General features: G+C 53.5%; 1 protein-coding gene across 29 annotated transcripts in view; it reads right to left on the bottom strand.

The window, feature by feature from the left end:
* RBFOX1 (RNA binding fox-1 homolog 1) overlaps positions 1 to 21,206 on the bottom strand; it is a 1,027,611-nt gene that overhangs the window by 114,932 nt on the left and 891,473 nt on the right. For all 29 annotated transcript variants that reach the window (XM_056135038.1, XM_056135030.1, XM_056135037.1 and 26 more), the window contains one exon: positions 4,902 to 5,045. In XM_056135038.1, coding sequence (XP_055991013.1) covers positions 4,902 to 5,045 — 144 coding nt within the window. The remainder of the gene's footprint in view (positions 1 to 4,901; positions 5,046 to 21,206) is intronic.

The raw sequence follows: 21,206 nt of genomic DNA, 5'->3' as shown, positions 1-21,206 counted from the left end.
GGGTCCTTCGGAATCTTTCTGGCCCCTGGGCCATAACTAGACTAGCCCGGAATGTCTATTACCAAAACTGAAATTCCGCGACGATGTATTATGTTGTTGCTGTTTTGCTATGGGGTGGGGGGAAGGTACGTCACGCCCAGCAGTAATGAGGGCTTACTCCTGACTCTGCACGCAGGGGTCACTCCTGGTGGGGCTTGGGGGACCCTGTGGGGTGCCAGGATTAACCTGGGTGTGCTGTGAGCAAGGCCAGCCCCTGACCGGCTGCACTTTTGTTTCAGCCCTTGTTGTTATTTTAATTGGCTAACCCTGGCGGGAAATCTAGTGCCCATAAGGCATGGACATCCCCCCTTGATTTCCTCTTGACCCCGGAAGCCGGGAGCAGCTGATACCCCCCAATTCCTTCCCTGGGGCTGGCCCTCTTGCAGTAGCCTTCCATCATGAGGATTGGAGGGGGGCTGGTTTGAGGGTGGGTCTGCTGTCCAACCTGGCAGGTGAGAGACGGGGCACTAAGGTGGACAGGTCACCCCAATGTCCAGCGAGAGGGCACAGACTTGATTTAAGAAATGGGGAAAATAAATTAAATAGAATCTGAAGGAGCATTTCCGTGCTGTGGTTCCTTCCTCTGGCCCTTGCCACAGGCAGCTGGGAGTTCGACTGCACACCCTTCACTCCCCCGGAACATTCTTCACTCTGGGTCTGTTCCCCGAATAGAGAGCATGAACCAGACTCTGTACAGGGCAGAGGGACTGGCAGGAAAAGGAACGAAGAACGAGAACAAAGAGATGGAGGGTGGCTTGCAAGGCAAGGCCTAGAGGACCCTGCTAAGATTGACGGGGAGATTGTCTCAAGGACCGGAGTGCAGGGACGGCGTGATCAAGGCCCCAAGGTGGATCCCTGGTGCTGTGGGGCTGCCCCAGAACCTGCCAGGTGAGATCCTGGTAGTGTCCAGCACCCTAGCACAGTTGGGCCTGAGTAACCAAACCGTCAGACATTGAGGGGCCAAGTGGGGGTCCCAGATCTCTGAGACCTGCTAAGAAGATTGAAAAAAAGGAGAAAGAAAAGATGCAGCTGGAATGTTCATACGGTGGGTCTGGGGCTTGTCCTACAAGCAGGTTGGATGGTACCCTGAATCCTCTAGGAGTGACCCCTGAGCCCAGAGCCTGGAGTAAGCACTAAGCACTGCTGGGTATGGCCCCAAAAACCAAGAAAAAGAAAAGAAGTTTTTGGATCACACAGAAGCTCCCCTCCAGAACGTGTGAAAGAAATCCCTCTTCCTGGGAAAGACAGAGGAAATGGAGTCTCATCCTGCCGCACATTCACAGCTCAGAGCCCGGGGAGATGGAGGAGGTGTTGCCAGAACCCCACGCCAAGGCCTAGGCCTTCCCGCACCCCTCGGCTTGGCCAGCCGTTGGGTGACACCCTCGAATTGCCTTCATGAGTGCGGGAGGGAAAGGAGGAAGGAGGCCTCTGCCGAGATGTGTGGCTAATGTCCCGCACTCTCCACTCCCAGGGCTTCCAGGGGATGATGATCCACTGTTCCAAGGTCTTTCAAGGCCCCAGATGGGGGCAGGGAGAAATCACAAAACACGGAAGAGGGAACACTTTTCGACTGAGGGAAATGAAGGATTTTCAGCTGAAAGGTGAGATAAATGTCCTCGCTTAAGAAAGGGGACAAACCACCTGCAGTTCTAGGGCGGTCTCAGAAGCAGTCGCTTCAATTCAACGTCCCCGGAGCATCCTATCCACACAGATGTTACCGTGTTTATTTCCGGCCTGGGAGCCTGGAAGCTTACTTGATGAGGGAGAGAGAAAGTTGAAAAGAACTTTGGGCAGAAACAGGAAGACAAGAGAAGGCCCAGAGCTCCCCTCTAAGGCGCCAGCACATGTACACCATGCCCCCAGCAAGAGGAAGTTAGGAGCTAGAGGGACAGTACAGTTACGGTGTATATGCAGCGCCGGCCTTGCATGCAGTGGACCCGGGCTGGACCTGGCATCCCACATGGTCCCTGGAACACCACCAGGAGTGATCCCTGAGTAAAGAACTAGGAGCATACCCTGAACACAATTAGTGTGATTCCAAAACCAAACAACAACAACCAAAAAAAAAAAAAATACCCAAAACCTTAATCCAATCATATCAGCTAAAGAGACAGACCCACCAGAAAGCTGACTTAGCCTGGGCCTTTGCTCCATGTAACTCAACACCTGTGTCCTGGATTTGCTCTAACGCCTGAGTCTGTCTTGGGTTTCTCCGAGGTGGAGGCCGCTCGGAGCCTCGGAAACAAGCTGGAAGAAGAATGCTGATGTAAGCCCGTTCCAAAGACAGTCTCGTACTATATTTATAGTATCAACAGTTTAATTGGGAAGTTGGGTTCTAATGATGTAAACACAGCTGGCCCATTTTCAACTTAAATAGACACGACTCATTCGCAGACATAACTCGCGTGTGTTTGCTCAACACCCATGTTCAGCTGCCTGCCACGGGGATCCAGGCAAGGGGTCCCCGAGGTGCCCAGGCAGGAACAAAAGTCAGGCACAGGAAGGCACGGCTCCAGACAGACAGACAGGCAGGCAGGACCCAGACACCCTGTGGAACAAACACCTGTCCCTGGGAAACTGCAGAAACCGTCCAAAGGATAACAGCAGAAAACGTGAGAGCCGAGGGTGGTTTTGTTTTTATTTGCTTGGGGAACACCACTCTGTGCTGCTCAGGGATGACTCCTGGCTCAGTGCTTGGAGATCACTCCTGGCCAGGCTCCGGGAACCAGATGGGATAAACCAGGGATGGAACCCAGGGCATGCAAGGCATGTGCCCTACCCACTGTGCTATTTCTACAGCCCCCATTTGGAGAAGTTTGACACAATGGTTGAAGACCTTTTTCTAAAGCAGCCACCAGAAATTTAAGAAATTTTAAAAAGTCCAAGTTGGGGTGAGAGTTGGGGAGTGTTTGCTAATAGAAACTAGGGCTTGAGGAGAGAGAGCAGGCTAAATTTTCCCCAGTGGAGAGCAGAGAGCTAGCGCAAGATGTGAACAGGGCATGCTCTGAGTATGTCCTATAACCTACAGGACTGGGTGCCACCCAGGTGTGCCCAGGAAGATAAGATTCTGAGTGTCCAAATGTCCTCACCATGGGTTTGTGAAACCAAGGAGATGTGGTCTGAGTACCACGAATCCCAATCCATATCTCTGATCATTTTGTCTATTAGAGACAAAGAGTCACTTGTGGAAATCTTGCACTCTAAAAAAAAAAACAAAACTGAACTAAACCAGACACACAAAGATGCTATTGGTGATGAAGGAAGTTACTCTAAGTTCTGCACAGCTACATTGCCCCCAATGCCCTGGTTTTGTCAATCTGACATCATGTCAGTTACTTGAAGATTTTGACGTTTTCGGTGGCTCTGCAACCAGTGGGTTTGGGTGAAGGTTTGACAGCTCGAGGATGAGCTGTTGGCAAGCGTTTGCCGCCCCGGTCCCTGAAAGAAAAGAGAGGCCCCTTTCTTAGGATGGCAGTGGGGTCCTCTCCTGTGGCGAGCATGCTGAGATGATTCACATTTGGGTCTGATGTAACAGCATGCCCCTCCCCAGCTTTCAAGGGAACTCAGAAGGGAAAAGCAGGCCCAGAGGAAGGTAGGGCTTAGAGTGAGTTGGGAGAAATGACACCCTAGTAGAACCCCGGATTAAGGAAAGAGTCGACCCCAAGTCAAGGCGACACCTGATGAAGAAAGACGAGAGTAAAAAGCAAGTGGACGAACTCCTGAGCAGAAGAGGCCAAGGAATGGAGTTCCTCTGGCTGCGTGTCACTCACACCAGGATCCGGCATTTTCTCAAGGGCCCCCCTTAGCCCCTAAACCATGTGCTGGAAAACACCAGCTCTCTATGAATAGGATGTGCTTGGTCAAATGTGCACTTGATAAAATCATGCATGAGGAGCCAAAGGTGGAAGCAAGCCCTGCACTACTGCCACGGAGCCATGGACCCAAATTCCTTTCCATGATGTGGGTGTGGTGGTGATGGGGGCAGCACGGGATCAGTATCACCTGGAACTAGCACTCTCCACCAAGCTGCCCTTCACATCCATCCACAAACTTTTAGGAGTAGCAGCGCTAGCCAGTTGCCCTTCCCTCTAAGTCAAACATTCAGGTTGTTGTTCTTTCCATCCCTCTGGCAGATACTCCCAGGGGCTGGGAGGCGTTGGGGGAAAAAAAAAAATAAAATGAATGATGTCTGGTCCTGTCACGGTTTCGTCCTTCTGTGGAACTGAGCCCAGAGAAAGGGCAAACTCATCCCTTCCCAAGGTGGAAGGTGCAGGGTGGTTGGACAAAGCACCAGGGCTCGGCTCTCCCTGCGTCTGCCTTTTCCCAGATGCCCGGGCACTGGGCCAGCAGTTTGGGCAGAGACCCACCTCTGAACCTGCCTCACAGATTCCCCAAAGAAAGGTGGGCCGCCCCAACAGAAGGCACCCTATGGGGAACCTCCTCCCTAGAAGGGTTCATGAGCACCTCTGAGCCATGCAAACAGAGCCGGAGAAAGCGTCAGGTCTGAGAGGGGAGCCTGGGCACCCCGCCCCTGAGCACTGGCTAATGCCAGGGAAACCAAGAGACACGATGACTCAGATGCCTTGCTGTTGCCATACCCTGGGTCACTCGACGGGGGTCCCTGGCCACACAGCATGATCTGAGAGTGGGCTCACCAGGGGCCTCTCCGAGTAACTCGACAGATCACTCGGTAACAGGGAAATTCGGTGGACACGAGCACTAAGCTGCCCCCACCCCACCAGCAGCCCCGGAGGCATCTCACCTTGGCATCGTAAGTGCCCAGAACTTACGCGGGCAGGGGAGGACTCAGGGACCGTGGGGTGGGTGCTGCCCAGGTAGAGCACGCGCGCAGGGCTACTTACGCCGAACATTTGCCGGAGGTCCGGGTCCCGGAACCGGAAGGGGATGTTAGAGACGTGCAGCCGCTTGGGCTGGGACTTGTTCTCCAAGGTTTCAGAAGGTTGTGTCTGGGGCTGGCCATCCGTCGGTGCTGCGTCGTCTGTCTGCTAACGGGGGAGAGCAAAGAGGCTGAGTGGTTCGGGGCTCTTTGTCCAGAGGGTGTTTCCCTCCCCCAGATGGCTAGGAAGGGGCAGGATTTGGGAGGAAGGAGAGCGTTGTGGATTTGTTCATTCACTCAACTCATTCATTTATTCATTCATTCAACAAGCACTTAGGGGATATCCTCTGAGCTTAGATGATGGATTTGGGATTCTATGTTGAGCTCAACTGGGGCCACTCCAGGTCTTCATGGAACATGGTTCAGAGCGAGGCAGAGAGGGACCCCCAGAGCTAAAAGAAGCTGCTTATTAGCACACTGTATCACTGTCATCCCATTGTTCATAGATTTACTCGAGCGGGCACCAGTAATGTCTCCATTCATCCCAGCCCTGAGATTTTAGCAACCTCTCCTTACTCGTCCTTCCCAATGCTGCCATATCAGAGGCTCTTTCAGAGTCAGGTGAATGAGACCTGTCATTGTTACTGTTTTTTGGCATATTAAATATGCCACGGGGAGCTTGCTAGGCTCTGTTGTGCAGGCGGGATACTCTTGGTAGCTTGCCGGGCTCTCCAAGAGGGATGGAGGAGCTCCAGGAAAAACTGTGGGAAAGATAATGCAAAGTAGGAACAGCTCTATATTCTAGGGTATACATGTGTTTATCTGTGTGTGTGTGTTGGGGGGTGTTAACAGGTAATGAGACAACTCCTCACTGAGCGGGGTTGAGGCTCCTTAAATGTAGGAGAGAGTGCACCTTTAATTGAGAGTGCTCCAAATCCATCTGCCTACGTGATCGTGCAGGTGACTCTGATGGTGGGCGCTAGGGCAGCACATTTGAGAAAGGCTGTTTGTTATTCTGCAGCTCAAAGAGCCATGTGATTGGCATTATATATATATATGTATATATATATATATGGTTTAACTGTTCGCTTCTTGACCACACCGACCTTGTACTGTTCAATCGGGCTGATACCTGATGGCAATGAAAGTTGAAGTGAGTCGAAATGAAATAAAACGTGCAATTCAGTTCTGCATTGTCAAGAACTGAGCCATTTTAACCGCCTGAGCGTCTGATGCAGCCGGTGGCTTCCTATACACAGAACATCTCCATTGGAACCCAGAAGTTCTGTCTGTCGGACCACGGGGTGGGGGGGGGGGGGGAAGCATGCTGCCTTCCTAGCGGAACTTGCCCCTTCCCCAATAGGAACGTGATCTTGAGATCACATTGACCCATGGATGGATGTCGGAACTGTACGTCAGCTCTGAAGTTCATTCCAGAGAACACCCACACTTTCCCTGCAAGTAGCATCCATTACCTCCAGGCGAAGCCATTGACATCTGATACCTGTTTTTTGGGAGGGGGTTTATTTTGGGGTGGGCCACACCCAGCAGAGCTCAGTGCTTCCTCCTGCCACTGCACTCAGGCCTCACTCCTAGCAGTGCTCAGGGGACCATACAAGGTACCAGGGATGGAACCTAGGGTGCCGGCACTCAAAGCAAGCGCCCTCCCTGCTGTAGCATCTCTCAGGCCTCAGGTACCCGCATTTCGACAATGGCAGGACTGCACACCCAGGCGTGGATTCCTACTTGAGATAGGAGTTGTCCTCATCTACTTATAAGCAGTTTAAAAGAACAGAACTTGAATGAAATGATTAATGTAGGTAGCCGGGTGTAAAACAGGACACCAGGAGACAACCCCACAACTCCAGAAGGACGAGGAGAGAGAACACGGAGTCAAGGCAGAGACACGTCCTCAGCACCAGCACAGGGTGTCTCGGGAGCTCTCCTTCACTCTGCTTCCTCGGACCCTGTGAGTTGCATTTTTGACTCATTGCATTGGCCATCACATCACCCTCCTCAGTCATCTGCAATGCCGAGCACTACCTGGTGGGCATTATTTAATCTCTCAACTGCAAACTCTTGGTTCACTCGTTCCTGCTTCTGAAGAGTTCTTTCACGGAGACCCCGTCCCTACTTCTACGGAGTTCTTCCACGGAGCCCCAGTGTCTAACTCTGCCCAGCAGCTAGAAAAGGAGAAGCTCAGAGTTCCATAATCTGGAAAAGAAACCGTCAGAACAGCACGCGCCCAGGATGGCTCCGTGAAGAGGCATCTCCACGGTCCAGGCCAGCCTGGCTGAGCTCTGGGCACACAGCAAGCAGCTGGGAATGGTCGTTTGTTCATTTTTGTTTTCACGGTCAGAAGAGAGGGGAAAAAAAACAGCCTCATTCGGGAGACAGAGGAAGGGTCTCAGAACGGCTCATGAAACGCTCTGGGAGTGATGGCCATTTCCTGGACATGGAGATTCATTCTCCAAGTCACAGATGGACCCAGTGTAGGTGGAAGGGAAGACTGACCAGTGCTGGGGGTACCCTGGTTAGGAAGGGGTTGAGGATGGGGGCGGCAGGTGGCTCCTGGCATGGCTGGGGCGGGGGGCGGGTGTCAGCCTATTATGGAGGTCAGGTTGGAAGTGGCCATAGCTAACGGGGGGGATGCAGGTGTCCAGAGAGCAGAGGAGCGAGCAGGCACGGAGATGCTGAGTTGTGGAAGAACGTCCTAGGTTCAGGGGTGTGTGTCAGAACCTCAGTATCTGTATGAAGGAGGAGGGGAAAAGCTGCTGTAAGGGGGGATCTGGGGGAAAGGCTGGAGTAGGTGAACCCCGTGAAGGCCCGTGTCTGTTGGACAAAGCACTTGTGTACATGCCCTCCGCAAAGCCACCGACTGGCCCTGGGAAGGGGCCCTATGCCCAGTGCTGGAGCCAGGGCAGACAACAGCCTCTCTCAGGGCTGGCTGTGTGGGCAAAGGGCTGGTGAGTGTGCCAGTATGCTTAATAAATTATTCAATTTATTAGATCATATGGGCTGGAGCAATAGCACAACGGGTCGGGCGTTGGCCTTGCACGCAGCCAACATGGCTGACCCGAGTTCGATTCCTCCACCCCTCTCAGAGAGCCCGGCAAGGTACCGAGAGTATCGCGCCTGCACGGCAAAGCCTGGCAAGCTCCCCGTGATGTATTCGATATGCCAAACACAGTAACAAGTGTCACAATGGAGATGTTACTGGGCCCGCTCGAGCAAATCAATGTACAATGGGAGGACAGTGACAGTGACAGTGATTAAGTCATATGGAGACATTACTGGTGCCCGCTCGAGCAAATCGATGAGAAACAGGATGACAAGTGATACAAGTGATACAAGTGATATGATCATAGCATCTACTAGATCACAGATTCAATCAGTTACAAGCCGTGATCTCCTGGAAGTTTGGTGGAGGAACCTGGGGTGTTGGAGCCTGACCAGAGTCATGAGGAATTTCCAGGAACGCTGCCTTGCAAACAAGGCCATGCCGTAGCTGCAAACTGCTAGGAACTCTGAGTGAGCTGGGCTGGGGTCAGCATGTCCCGATGCAGTCGCCTTCTGTTATAGGTGAACTGTGCTATGAGTGGATGAAAGTTAAACAAATACCTTACCGGGCTATTGTGTGGGCTTGCATAGATGTTGATGTGGAACTTAAGGGAAGTGGGATGTAAAGATTTACAAGGTGGTCTGATATATTTCATCAGGAACTTTGTGTGCATCATTCACGGTCACGGTCCTCCCGTTGTTCATCGATTTGCTCGAGCGGGCCCAGTAACGTCTCCATCGTGAGACTTCTTGTTACTGTGTTTGGCATATCGAATACATCACGGGGAGCTTGCCAGGCTCTGCCGTGTGTGCATCATTAGGCTACAAAATAATATGTACTTTAAGGTGTTTTGATCTTCTGTATTTTGATCTTACGGACTCTGAGGTATGCTGGATGTTTTGATCGTCAACCCAATAAAAAGGGGCTGCAAAAGCCAGTCAGTGCTAAGTGAGCCTTCGCCCTCCACTGTCCAACGTTTGACACGCCTGGCTTATCTCTACACCTCTGACAGAGTACTCGATCGATAACCAACACTGGGTCTCCCTGGTGGGGGGCGGGGGCTGGTCCCAAGTGCTAGGTGCAAAGGGTCTGCAGCCTAGGAGGGCCAGCCCCCAGGAGAGTGGAGGACCCGCCCTGGGTTGGCACGGCAGGGAGAGGACACAGGGGAGCCCCCTGACCGCAGTCCAGGTCTCAGGGACAAAGGACAGCACAGTCACTGCTAAAAGGTGGGGGACTCCATCCCAGGCTGACTATGGCAGTGGAGCAAAAGCCACTTCCTGAACATAGAACTTCACCTCCAGACCCATGGCTGTTCAGAGACGGCGCACAGGAGATGGTGAGTCAGCAGAGCAGGGTCTGAACTTCCTCTGGGGCCCAGGAGGTCAGGGGCCTGGGCACGAGGGGGAGCTGCCTAGGAATCCAGAGGTCAGGACCCCCATCCTGGAATACAGGGACTCTAAGGACCGAGAGGCCCCACGCCATTGGCCCGGACCCCCACCCTTTGACGGTTCCGAGTGATCGTTGGAACCCAAACAGACAAGCTCCTCCTCACCCCAAGAAGGGGGCGAGGAGGAGGATTTGTGCAGAGCTGTTGGATGTTTCAGTTTAATAAACCTAATTAGGAATTACAGAGATTATGATTAAACATATTAAATGATTAATAGCATTATGCCGCTCATGTGAAAATTAAAATTAATCATCTTTAGTCAAACATGGAGAAATCTTTGCATTGTTTCCTTTGATAAAAACATACAACGTTCAATTAATCATCCGGGTGCGTGAGCGTACACGAAGGCCCACAAACGGGCACGACGGAGCATCGGTGTAACACATGTGTTCAGAAGGGACCTGAGTAAGCTGCAAACTTTATGGGTGAATGGGAAGGAAAGACAAGAGGGAGGGTGGGCAGGAAGCCGGAAGTGGAGAGAGAACCAAGAAGGTTCCAGAAGGCTTTCCTAGGAGGTGAAGGGCAGAGACCCGCTTTGTGCCAGGGCTGGGAATCAGGAAGTTGGGCCTTCAGGGGCCCTGGGCAGGCCCGGGCTTGCCCCTCTGCCGGTCTCCACACGGGCGGCCTCCTCCTGCCAGGAACCAAGCCCCTTCCAGCCAGGGGGCAGAACTCTCCAGGGAACGCACCCACGGCCAGGGCTGCGTGGGGTGAACCCACTTGTCTCCTCAGGACTACAAGGCTGCTTCCACCTTCTCCTTTGGAGTGGGAGGCAACGAGTGTCTGTGGAGCATCTCCCAAACCCAGGACACCTTGGCCCCTCTGCAGGGCCAACCCCTTCACTCAGAGGACAGCCACAGACTTCAATGACCCGGGCAGGGACGGCCCCAGCTGCAGGCGTCCCATGCTACAATGGCCCCATGCACCCCACTTTGAGACCAGCCCACCAGATGGGGGGATCCCCAAGGCTCCCGGGGACCCCATCGCTACCCTCCCTACACAGGGAGGGGTCTCAAGGCTTCCCAGGGTTGGCCAGCCCAGGCTTCCAGCTTGGCCCTGCCCACAGTGGGGGGGATGGGGGGTTGGGATGCTCCCACCGGTCTCTCGGGAGGTCACCGGCCCTGCCACAGCCCTGGGCCTGGCACACAGGGACAGTCTCAGCACCCGCAGACTGGGGTGACGGCATAAGGCAAAGATAGATAAACATGTGCAGAGACTGAACTGGAGCCGACGAAGAAGCCAGTGGCAGTGGACGCCACGACAGTGCCTTCCTGAAGGTCAGCACAAGTGGCGTGTCTGGGCAGGGGCTTTTACTCCTCAAGGCCAGAGCCCGGGGCAGCTCAGGGGGAAGGACGTGTGACAGACGCGGCCAGGTCTGGCCTAGTGGGTTCTCACTGGGTGACACAGCGGGCACTGCTGTCCTGCCTTCCTCCACATTCTGGGGGTTCCTTGGGTCCAGTCAAGTGAGAGCGGCCACCTGTTCGGGGCTGGGGGGAGGGGGGCGGTGAAGAAATTGCAGCGCCTGAGCTGGGTCCCAGGACGAACCGTCACCAGCTTCTGACTATATCTTGCAGCCCCAGGCTGAGAGTGACTAAGATATAGGCGGGGGGGGGGGGCGCCTTGGTGCCAAGGCATTAGCCTGTAGTAGAGGTGGTGGGGGGCGTTCAGGGGCTCCCCAAAAGACTAACAGGGGCTGCAGAACCGGTTCTGGCTGAGCTGGGGCGGGGGCCCCCAGAACTTTCCCTAATAAACCAACTCCCCAGATATCAGCGCGGGTGCTAAACGCTCCGAAAACACCACGGGCACTTTAATCTCCCGAAGACCACTTAGGGTTTCCGCCAAGAACTTAATAAAGGACCGCGGGGCGCCTTCCGCTATAATCGTTCCTAATTCAATGAATAGCTCTGAGCAACCCAAGGCTAATCCTGCTGAAATTGGATTTGATATCGACCAATTCGGGGATGTGCGGAGAAGAGGCAGCTCACCGACGTGGCCCCATCACCGAGACCCCCGTCGGGGTTCAAGGAGACACCTCTGGGGGCCACATGGGCCTCCCCCCAGGGCAGCAGTGTGGGTGAGGGGGCATTGGGGGCTGCACCACTTACCCATCCGCCCCCTCTCCCAAACTGAGTCCCCCATCACAGAGTCGCCCCAGGTTGTGTGTTTGTGTGTGTGTGTGTGGTGGGGTGGGCTGTTCTGCGGAAACCCTCACAGGGGTGTAGGTGGGGGACAGAGGGAGATCGAGCAGAAGCCAGGATCCAGAAGTTGGGGACAGGCGAGGGATGAGCATTTGCGTGAGGGGTGAGAGAGGAGAGGAGAAAACAGTCATGGCCCACTCTGGGCTGAACGTCCAGTCCTGTGGTTCTGTAGAGCATCCCCTGGGCAGGGGAGAGGACGGGAGATGGGTTCCAAGGGGTACTTGGATGAATCTGTCAATCATAACACACTCATCTGCAGAGTACAGGAGCTCTGCGAGGAGAGCTTGGCCAGGCAGCCCCAGCAGTGGCCCTGACCTCTTGCCTTCGCCATCAGCTGGAGAGGAAGTGCGTGAGAGGGTGTGGCCAGGCTGAGGGATGGAGAGCCCCAATGTCCACAGCTCTCCCAGGGAGCTTTCTTCTTCAGGAGGCTTCCGAGTGACTGAGCTTCTGTTCTCCTGTGATCTGCAGGTACGGGGGTGGGGGTGGCGGTTCGGCCAGGAGCCTCCAATGAGGGGCAGGGGGACATGGGAGACGACGCTTCAGCCAGGGAGGAACCACAGCTGGGGAATCACAGCACATGCAAGACCAAGTTCAAAGGCAGCAGCAATGACCAATGTATAAAACGGGGCCTCGTGCGGAATCCCTGAACTTCTACAAGCTGTTTCCGAAACAGAGAAACCTGTGGCATGGTTTAAAAAGTGCCTCTCTCTCTCGTTCGTCTATTTGGGGGGCCACACCCAGTAGTGCTCAAGGTTTGCTCCTGGTTCTGTACTTATAGATCATTCCCAGTGGTGCTCCGGGGACCACGTGGGGTACCAGAGATTGAACCCAGGACGTCCGCATCAAGGCAAGTGCCCTACCTGCTGTGGTATCACGCTGGCCTGAAGGAAGCTTAACTTTTAACCCAATTGATGAAACATGCCATTCCAATACATAATCTATGCTAATGACATTGTGTGTGTGTGTGTGTGTGTGTGTGTTTTCACGCACATGCGTGCGCACACACGTACATTTCACCTGTCTTGGAAATCTGGAGTCTGCACCATTGCTCAGCTATAAATAGTGAAACTCATCAGAAATATCAGGTCTGGCTCTCAGAAACCAACTCTGACCACCTGATTTTCAAACATCCCAGAAAACGTTTCTGAGTCCCTAAATCCAGCATGCACGGACACTGACATTTGGCATTCAGTCAGATGGAGAAGGTGGCACCCTGACACTCAACCATGCTTCTTTGGGGGAGGCTGCAGAGGGACCCCGGGGTGGGAGTTCTGGGGGGATCCGGGTAGCAGATGGAACGAAATCTCTTCTCCAGGTCAGCCAGGGAACCCCGGTGGGGCCAGTACCCCCGGGAAAGGAGAGAGAAAGTCAAGTACCCAGTGTTGGAGGGTAGAGCCAGAACTTAGCAAGTGCTGGGGCTGCCCCGGGGAACGGTGTCCACAGGCAGGAGGCCAGCCCAAGGGAGCGAGAGAGGCCAGGAGAAAGAGAGGCAGACGCTGGGGGGAATGGCCACATCCCAGAGTCACCGGCCGTGAGCTGGCATCAGAAGCCCTGGGGCACAGAGAGTGGCTCCCAGGCCCCAGAGCCAAGGCGCCCTCCTTGGGAGCAGGGAAGCAGAACGTGCCCTGGTGGCAGAGTCCTCGGGCTGGCCGGCCTCACGGCAGGGTGTTGGGGCCCACAGTGGATGGGGCTCCCAGGGAAGAAGTTAGAGAATGGGAGACTCCCCTCAGGGGGGTGGCAGGGTGCTGTGAAGGAAGAATGCCTGACGCCAGAGTTTGCATTCCAAATGAGCTTTGTGTGAGAGGCCCCCTCATGATGTCATCTTCCGTCTTCACCCACTTCATCATCATCATCTTCAGCACTGTGACATCATCTTCATCCGAACGACGTCACATGCATCCTAAGTTCATCCTCTTTAGCTTCATCACCGCTATCTTCATCCTACTCTTCAAGACGATCATCTTCCTCCTCACGATGACATCATCTTCATATTCTTCATCACGAGGCATCATCCCGACATCATCATCTTCGTCTTCCTCATCACGATGTCCTCATCCCGACATCATCGTCTTTATCTCCATCATCACTGTTATCTTCATCGCCACCACCTCCACCACCATCATCACCATCCTTGCGTGCTATGGGAAGCATCAAAGGACCCATTTCCTCCCCCAGCCTCAGGTGGGTCCATCAGGCTTCTGCAGCTGGGCCTACCTGAAGAGGCCAGGGCCTCAGACCATCATGGCTATTGTGGGCTGCGTTTACTTTTATCTCAGAAGAACTTTCGGAGTGTCCACAGCCCAGGAAAGGTTCTTAATTATCTTCAGACTCCATGATGTGCTACTAATGGCAGGATTTATGCTTCAAACCCCAGCACCACACGGTCCCTCCGAGCACCCACCTCCCTCCACCACGGGACCAGTGTCCTGCCACCCCACCCAGTGTCCCGCCACCCCACCCAGTGTCTCTCACCCCATCCAGTATCTCCCCCACGTCCCTGCAGAAGCTTTCTACTGAGAACCGGTTTTTAGGCTGTGCTGACCTGAGGCGTTTGTTACAGTCATTTTGTTTCTCCATGTCCTGCACACAAGAAGGCTACTTCTGTCTGTCCCTCTCCCCCTGACCGACCCTCCCTCAGCCGGACACTCTTCAGATCCAGCCTCGAAGCAGCACGTTTCATTGCCTGCTTTGCCTTTGCTTCCGGCTGAGTAGTATTCCACTGGGTCAAAGTGCCATCATTTCTCTACCAAGTCATCTGTGGTGGGACACTCGGGTTTTTCCAGATTTGGGCTGTGAATACTGCTGCAATAAACAGAGCATGGGGGAGAGTCTTCACTGCTGTCCTCGGTGATGAAGGAACCCCTGGATTCCTTTCTGAATCCAGGAGTTCGATGCCAAGAAGTGCAATTGCTGAGTCATAATGGAAGCTCAATTCTCATGTGTTTTTGGAGGTGTGGACATTTCGTTTTCCAAAAACACCAAACCAGTTGACGATACCACTTTATCCCAATGGCTCGCCCTAACAATTTGGAAAGTGATGGCTCCGGGCAGTTAAGTAATCTGTTTGAAGTCACACAGCAAGGTCAAAGCAGAACCAAGATTGGACCTCAGAGACAGAGGGCCATCTCCTGGACTCTTTCAGCCCCTCATGGTCAAGAATAAGAGACTGTGGAAAGCTCCAAGGAAGGGCCAGCCTCCTGGAGATGTCACTGTGTTGGGGGAGAGTCTTCACTGCTGTCCTCTGTGATGAGTTGCTGAAGAGGTCTCCTACCACCCACCCAGCCCACGGGGGCTCTGAGGGCTTCTCTAGTCACACAGGAGCCCACCCCTGGACAAACAAGGCGTCCGGGGCATGGCGTGGGCACCCAGACAGACTCCGGCCCTGCTTGCTTCTGTAGTGGGGGTCCAGGCTACGCGGCTCCCGGTCCTCGGAGCTGAGAAATCAAACGTGAGCTTCTGCATGGCCGCCACTTCCCCGCCTCCACCCACCGAGTTATTTCTCAGCAAGAGAAGCTTGTGAGTGTCTTCGAGGCATTATTTGATTAAGTTGACAATATGATGGGAGCGATGGTTGAGTACCCTCTGTGATGTACTTTGGGCCAAATTGATTTGTGTAACAAACACGGCTCTGTCTTTTCCTGCAGCCTCAAGAGCAGGCTCGGCTTAGCCCGAGACGCCGGGCACCGAGTGCATTTACAGGGTCCAGAGTCTCTCTCCTTCCCTCTCCCCCCCTCTCTCCCTCCCTCCCTCTCTCTCTCTCTCTCCCTCTGTCTCTCTCTCCCTCCCTCTCTATCTCCCTCCCTCCTCTCCCTCCTTCTCCCTCCTCTCCCTCCCTCTCTCTCCCTCCCTCCTCTCCCCCTCTCCCTCCCTCTCTCTCCCTCTCTCTCCTTCCCTCTCTCCCTCTCTCTCCCTCCGTTTCTCCCTCTGTCTCTTTCTCTCCCTCTGTCTCTTTCTCCCTCCCTCTCTATCTCCCTTTGTCTCTCTTCCTCCCTCTCCCTCCTCTCCCTCCCTTCTTTCTCTCCCTCTCTCCCTCCCTCTCTCTCCCTCTCTCTCCTTCCCTCTCTCTCTTTCTCTCCCTCTGTCTCTCTCTCCCTCCCTCTTTCTCTCTCCCTCTCTATCTCCCTCCCTCTCTATCTCCCTCCTTCTCTCTCCTTCTGTCTCTCCCTCTGTCTCTCTCCCTCTCTCCCTCTCTCTCCCTCCCTCTCGCTCCTCTCCCTCCCTTCTTTCTCTCCCTCTCTCTCCCTCCCTCTTTCTCCCTCTCTCTCCTTTTCTCTCTTTCCCTCTCTCCCTTCCCCCCCACTCTCTCTTTCTCTCGATGTAGAGAGAAAGGCAGGAGCCAAGCACGGAACACTATAATTATTCAATCCATTGTACTATGAGCTCAGAAAATAATATCACAGGACTCTGCAATATACCTATTTGATTTGATTTGTAAACCTGATAAAAAAGCAATTGAGGAGAAGTTCAGGGAGGGTGGGGTGGGGGAGATATATCTACGTTCTAAGTTGGAAAAAAAAAAAGAAGTAACTGGATTGAATGCATACAAAGGTTCAGGAGTGAGGAGGAGCCTTAAGCATGTTTCATCGACTCCGTGCCTGTATGAGATGATCTGACCCATCCCGATTCACAGCGAAGCCAGCCTGCACCCGTCTCCCCAGTCGGAAAATGGTCAGGAGGGGCAGAGCCCAGGGACTGTGCCTTAAGACCTGCCCTGGCCTCTGACTCCCAAACAAATGGGCATGGAGGCGGGGAAAGAGGCAGGGGCGGTTGGGGCGGCCTCTGGGTTTTGCACATTTCCTTTCTCGCTCAGGAGACAAACAGGTGACTGGAAGGCAGGGTCGGGTGCTGGGCCGGAAGGTGTCCACCCCCGAGTGACTTGAACTGGACACTGTCCCTCCCATACTCCAATCTGCCCCAGGCTCTGCTGAAATGCGGAAATCCCTGGGGTAGGGAGGGGAATCTGGGGTCAGAGAAGCACTGCCTGTGGAGCTTCTCCAGTCTCATCAGGGGCCCAGGGCTGAGCACAGTTGTAAGGAGTTGGGCTGTGGCTGCCCAGGATGGAGCCTGAGGCCACGGGGTGGGGGCGGAGGGGGAGGGGCACTAGATGAGACTGGTAGGGGTGGTGGGGGTGGGCGCTCCATGAGCCCTCCCTGAAGCGGGGAGTCAAGCTCCAAAGTCCCCCCAGCCCCCTGGGTGCTCGAGGCACAAATGCCACCCCAGGGGGCTCCCCGACTTCCGTACCAGCTTCCTAAGGCGCCACCCAGGCCTCCCAACTGGGTCGTGCCCAGGAAACAGAGAGCGGTGCCCTAAGGCGCATGCCACAAAAGCCTCTTCTCTGTCCTGCTAATTCTGGCCAACACCCTGGTGACTCCCGGCCACACAGGCACACATGGCAGGGCCAATGGTGAGGGCTCGGCCAGCTCCCATCAGCAGTATGTGCCCAGGTCCTCTGCCACCATCTCCCTCTTGGATGCCTCATTCCAGGGAAGCTGCGGCCAGCAGCCACCCCACTGAATGTGCCCCCCACTCTGGTCCTCACTTCCGGGGTGCCCATTGTACCCTTATCCCCCTCCTCAGCCGCCTCCTGGCTCTCTTCATTACCCTCTTCCCTTGGGAAATCAGAGCCATCTAAGATATTGATGGGGAAAGAAAATCGCATTGATAATTTGGGGGTGAAGCCTGAACGCACCCAGCTCACAGAGTCTCCTCTCCACAGCGCAGGCGGGACTCGATCCCACCCTGCAGCTTATCTCTACGCATCAATCACCAAGTCTACAGAAAAAGCCACAAAATAGCACAACTCGATTGTACAAAATTGGTGCTGAGTCAAAATAAAACTGATCTCAGCTAACCCCCTCCCGGAATTCGTAAAGGAGCAAGGGTACAATGGGTTAAGGCACTTGCCTTGCATGAGGCCGACCCACGCTTGATTCCCAACATCCCATAGGGTCCCCTGAGCACCACCAGGAGAAATTCCCGAGTGCAGAGCCAGGAGGGACCCCTGAGCATCGCTGGGTGTGGCCAATAAAATAAACAAGTGGCTTTCCTACCTGTTTGATTTATGGTGAAATATAGAAACACTATAGGAGAAGTTAGGTCAGAATATAATGGGAAGTTTTCTTACTATCTTATGAGAATTTCTATATTAAATGGCTTCAGAGGAAAGTTTCTTCTGTGGAGGGAGTGGCTAGTCAGGTAACCAGCTCGTAGGCAGTGCTGCCAGTAGATTGGGGATGGTAGGCCAGAAAGGATGAAGTGTTCTGTCTATTGAATAACTAGTATAGTTGGCAAATTCTGATGACTGTTACCAATCCAATCTGGGACTGGATTGCTTTTATTCTTTTCAATTATTAGAAAAATATTTGTTGGTATATTTAGTATGTTTACCTTTTTAAAAGTTCTATAGATAGAAACTTAAGACTTTTATTTTTGTAAAATTAGTCTGTGAATGGTTGTTATGAAATAAAAGATTTCAATAAACAGGATTAAACTCAAAAAAAAATAAACAAGTTACCCAACAAATAAACAAATAAAACCCAGGTGTCCCTCCCCTTTAAGAAATGCCCTCCAGGAGTATCGCTCCACGGCTTGGAAGCCACCCGCATATGCTTCGGGAAAAGGCAGTTGGGAGAGACCATCAAGTAAATGATGCTTGGATGGGAGATGCGTGCTGAAAGTAGACTATAGACATGATAGCCACTTACTACCGGTACTGCTAACCATAACACCCAAAAGGGGAGTAAAAGGGAATGTGCCTGCCATGAGGGGCAGGAGGAAGGAGGGATACTGGGAACAATGGTGGTGGAGAATGGGCACTGGTGGAGGGATGGGTACCCGATCATTGTATAACTGAAATGTAATCACGAAAGTCTGTAACTATCTCACGGTGATCCATTAAAAAAAAATAATGTAGCACTGTCATCTTGCTGTTCATCGATTTGCTCGAGCGGTCCCAGTAACGTCTCCATTGTGAGACTTGTTGTTACTGTGTTTGACATATCGAATACGCCACGGGGAGCTTGCCAGGCTTTGCCGTGCAGGCGAGAAACTCTTGGTAGCTTGCCGGGTTCTCCAAGAAGGATGGAGGAATTGAACCTGGGTTGGTGCATGCAAGGCAAACACCCTACCCACTGTGCTATTGCTCCAGCCCAATAATAATAATAATAATAATAATGTAAGCAAAATTTTTAAAAAAATGGGGGAAAAAATTCTGCCCTCACCTAAAAGTTTTGCAAGCAAAATTCCAGCCATTTAGAACACGATAGGTCTCTGGGCTCACCAGATCCCAGTCAGATCCTGCCAACACCTGGTCCTATCATTCTAGTGTCCTGAAAACAACAACAAGGACCATGGCCCCAGAAGGCTGGCTCCTCCCCACCTACTCAGTCCCAGAGGTCAGTTGCCAAGACCCCCACAGGGAAGGGAAGGAAAGGGAAAGAAAGGGGAAAGGAGGGGTGAGGAGGGGTGGGGAGGCGAGGGAAGACCTAGGGCAGAGTCCGGGAGGGAGGCGTCCTTCTCAGTAAACTCTGAGATGTTTATTCCCAAACGTCTGACGACAGCCGGACAATCCCACCACTTAAAAGTCACATGTCCCCTCGCAGGCCTGGAGTGGGTCTCCTTCAGCTGAGCAGACTCAGTGAAATGGGAAGTGAATTTCTCCCTGCAGGGCTGGGGTGCAGGAGCGAGGCTTGGAGTTTGCTCACAGGCAGCTGCCTTTTCTTTTCAAGGGGCGGGAGAGCAAACTCACCCAGAGAGGGCCATGGAGCAAACGTTTTGACTTAGTTCTTCCCAGCTGTTGCGTGAAATCCCTCCCAGCCCACCTGCGCCCGAGGGAGTGTGACACAGGCAGAGTGCCGGGGAGGCTTCAATAGCCAGGACAGCTGTGGGCTACCGGGTGCCACAATTTTCCCCCGTGTGGAGCCGGTTCTCCGTGTCTGCGTGGCTCTGCTCAGCTCCCGCTGAGAGAGTTCATGCTGACGGATGCAACAGCTGCTAGATGTGAAGGGTGAAGGGTGAGCGAATCCACACCAACCAGTACTGCTGGGGGGAGGAACCTCACAGACCATGGAACTCCGTGAAAATGGGTTCGACGGGCTGGAGCGATAGCACAGCAGGGAGAGCGTTTGCCTTGCATGCGGCCAACCCAGGTTCGATTCCCAGCATCCCATATGTTCCCCGAGCACTGCCAGGAGTAATTCCTGAGTGCAGAGCCTGGAGTAACCCTGTGCATCGCCGGGTGTGACGCAATAAAAAAAAAAAAGAAAATGAATTTGTTCTCTGAAGAACAAAGCATTGGGACGCATCAATCAACAGGACAGGAATGTGAGAGATGGGTTGGAGAAAGTTGTACTCAGCAAGAATCCTGACAGTTGGGCCTTATAGCAAGGCGGGTAGGCCTCCAGGGCTGTACCCAGTACAGCTGGGTACCCAAGCTGGGTACCAGATGGTGCCAGGATCAAACCCAGATCGGGTGCAAGCTAGCCATATGCCCGAACCACTGTCTTATCTCTCAGACTCAATTTTTGCACCTTGAAGGTGGTTGGGTTTGGGGAAGGGGGGAGGGAGGGGTGAAGGCAGGGGGTGTTGGGACTGTTTTCTCGAGAGAACTCAAGCAAGGTTTCCTTACAGATTTGGGAGATGCCTGGCCTTTTCTAGAAAGTTCTGTGCACACACAGCCGGGAGAGAACTGTATAACGTATATACTTCATAACACAATCACTAACTCGGATTCTAGGCCAGATGCAACTCGGCGAAAGGCAACGCACAGCTGCCTGCAGATTTGATGCTTTCGATTTTTATATTGAATTTCAGATTACAAGGTGGCAGCGCCACTCAGCCCTGCTCTGCGGCTTATCCACAGCCCCGTCTCTGGGCTGGACCCTTCTAGGAAGGCTTCAGAACCCTCCTCTTGGGCTGACGGCAAGGGAGGGGGCACAGAGGCTAAACTCTCTCACAAGGAGAAAATACACTGCACTGAGGGGGCGAAAGAAAACCCGGGAACACTTGTATTCAATGAAAAATAAAGGCCTCTCAGACACACAAACGAATCTTGAACCTGAGCAACTTGGCAGAGATGGCCCTGGGCTTTGCAGTAGGCCCTTTCCGCTGGGCTGCTCCAGATGGGGACAGGTGCCGTCCCTCCTCCTGCACTCTGGAGCCCCGCCATTTTCTAGAAGTCAGCAAGAAGCACCAGGTACGAGTGGGGGTGGCGGCAGACGCCAGGCCTCATGGGACGGGGACTGGGCCCTTCTCCTTCCCTCTACCGCATGGGACTCCGAGATGATGCCACGTCTACTGAAGCTCCCACACAGCCACGATCCAGACACATACACACACACACACACACACACACACACACACACACACACACACACACGAATCTCAGACCCAAGCAACTTGCTGCCATGATCTCTTCAGACCCTCATTACTAAACTTTTAGGATTCCTAGAGACATTATATTGCATCCATAACATTGTCTAGCATTGCCTTTTCGGCAGGTATGAGTGGTGGTCGGACTGGTCTCGGAATATCAAAGGTAATCTAAGTAGAGAAAGACAGTATAGTGCAAATTGTCTGCCACACAGGCAGGGGGAGGCATGGAATGGGGTTGCGGGCGGGGGGGGGGGG

Source organism: Sorex fumeus, unplaced genomic scaffold, assembly GCF_029834395.1.
Source record: "Sorex fumeus unplaced genomic scaffold, SorFum_2.1 ptg000110l, whole genome shotgun sequence".
Taxonomy (NCBI): domain Eukaryota; kingdom Metazoa; phylum Chordata; class Mammalia; order Eulipotyphla; family Soricidae; genus Sorex; species Sorex fumeus.
The sequence above is the reverse complement of the archived record's forward strand: the minus strand, read 5'-3'. Positions and strand labels throughout refer to the sequence as shown.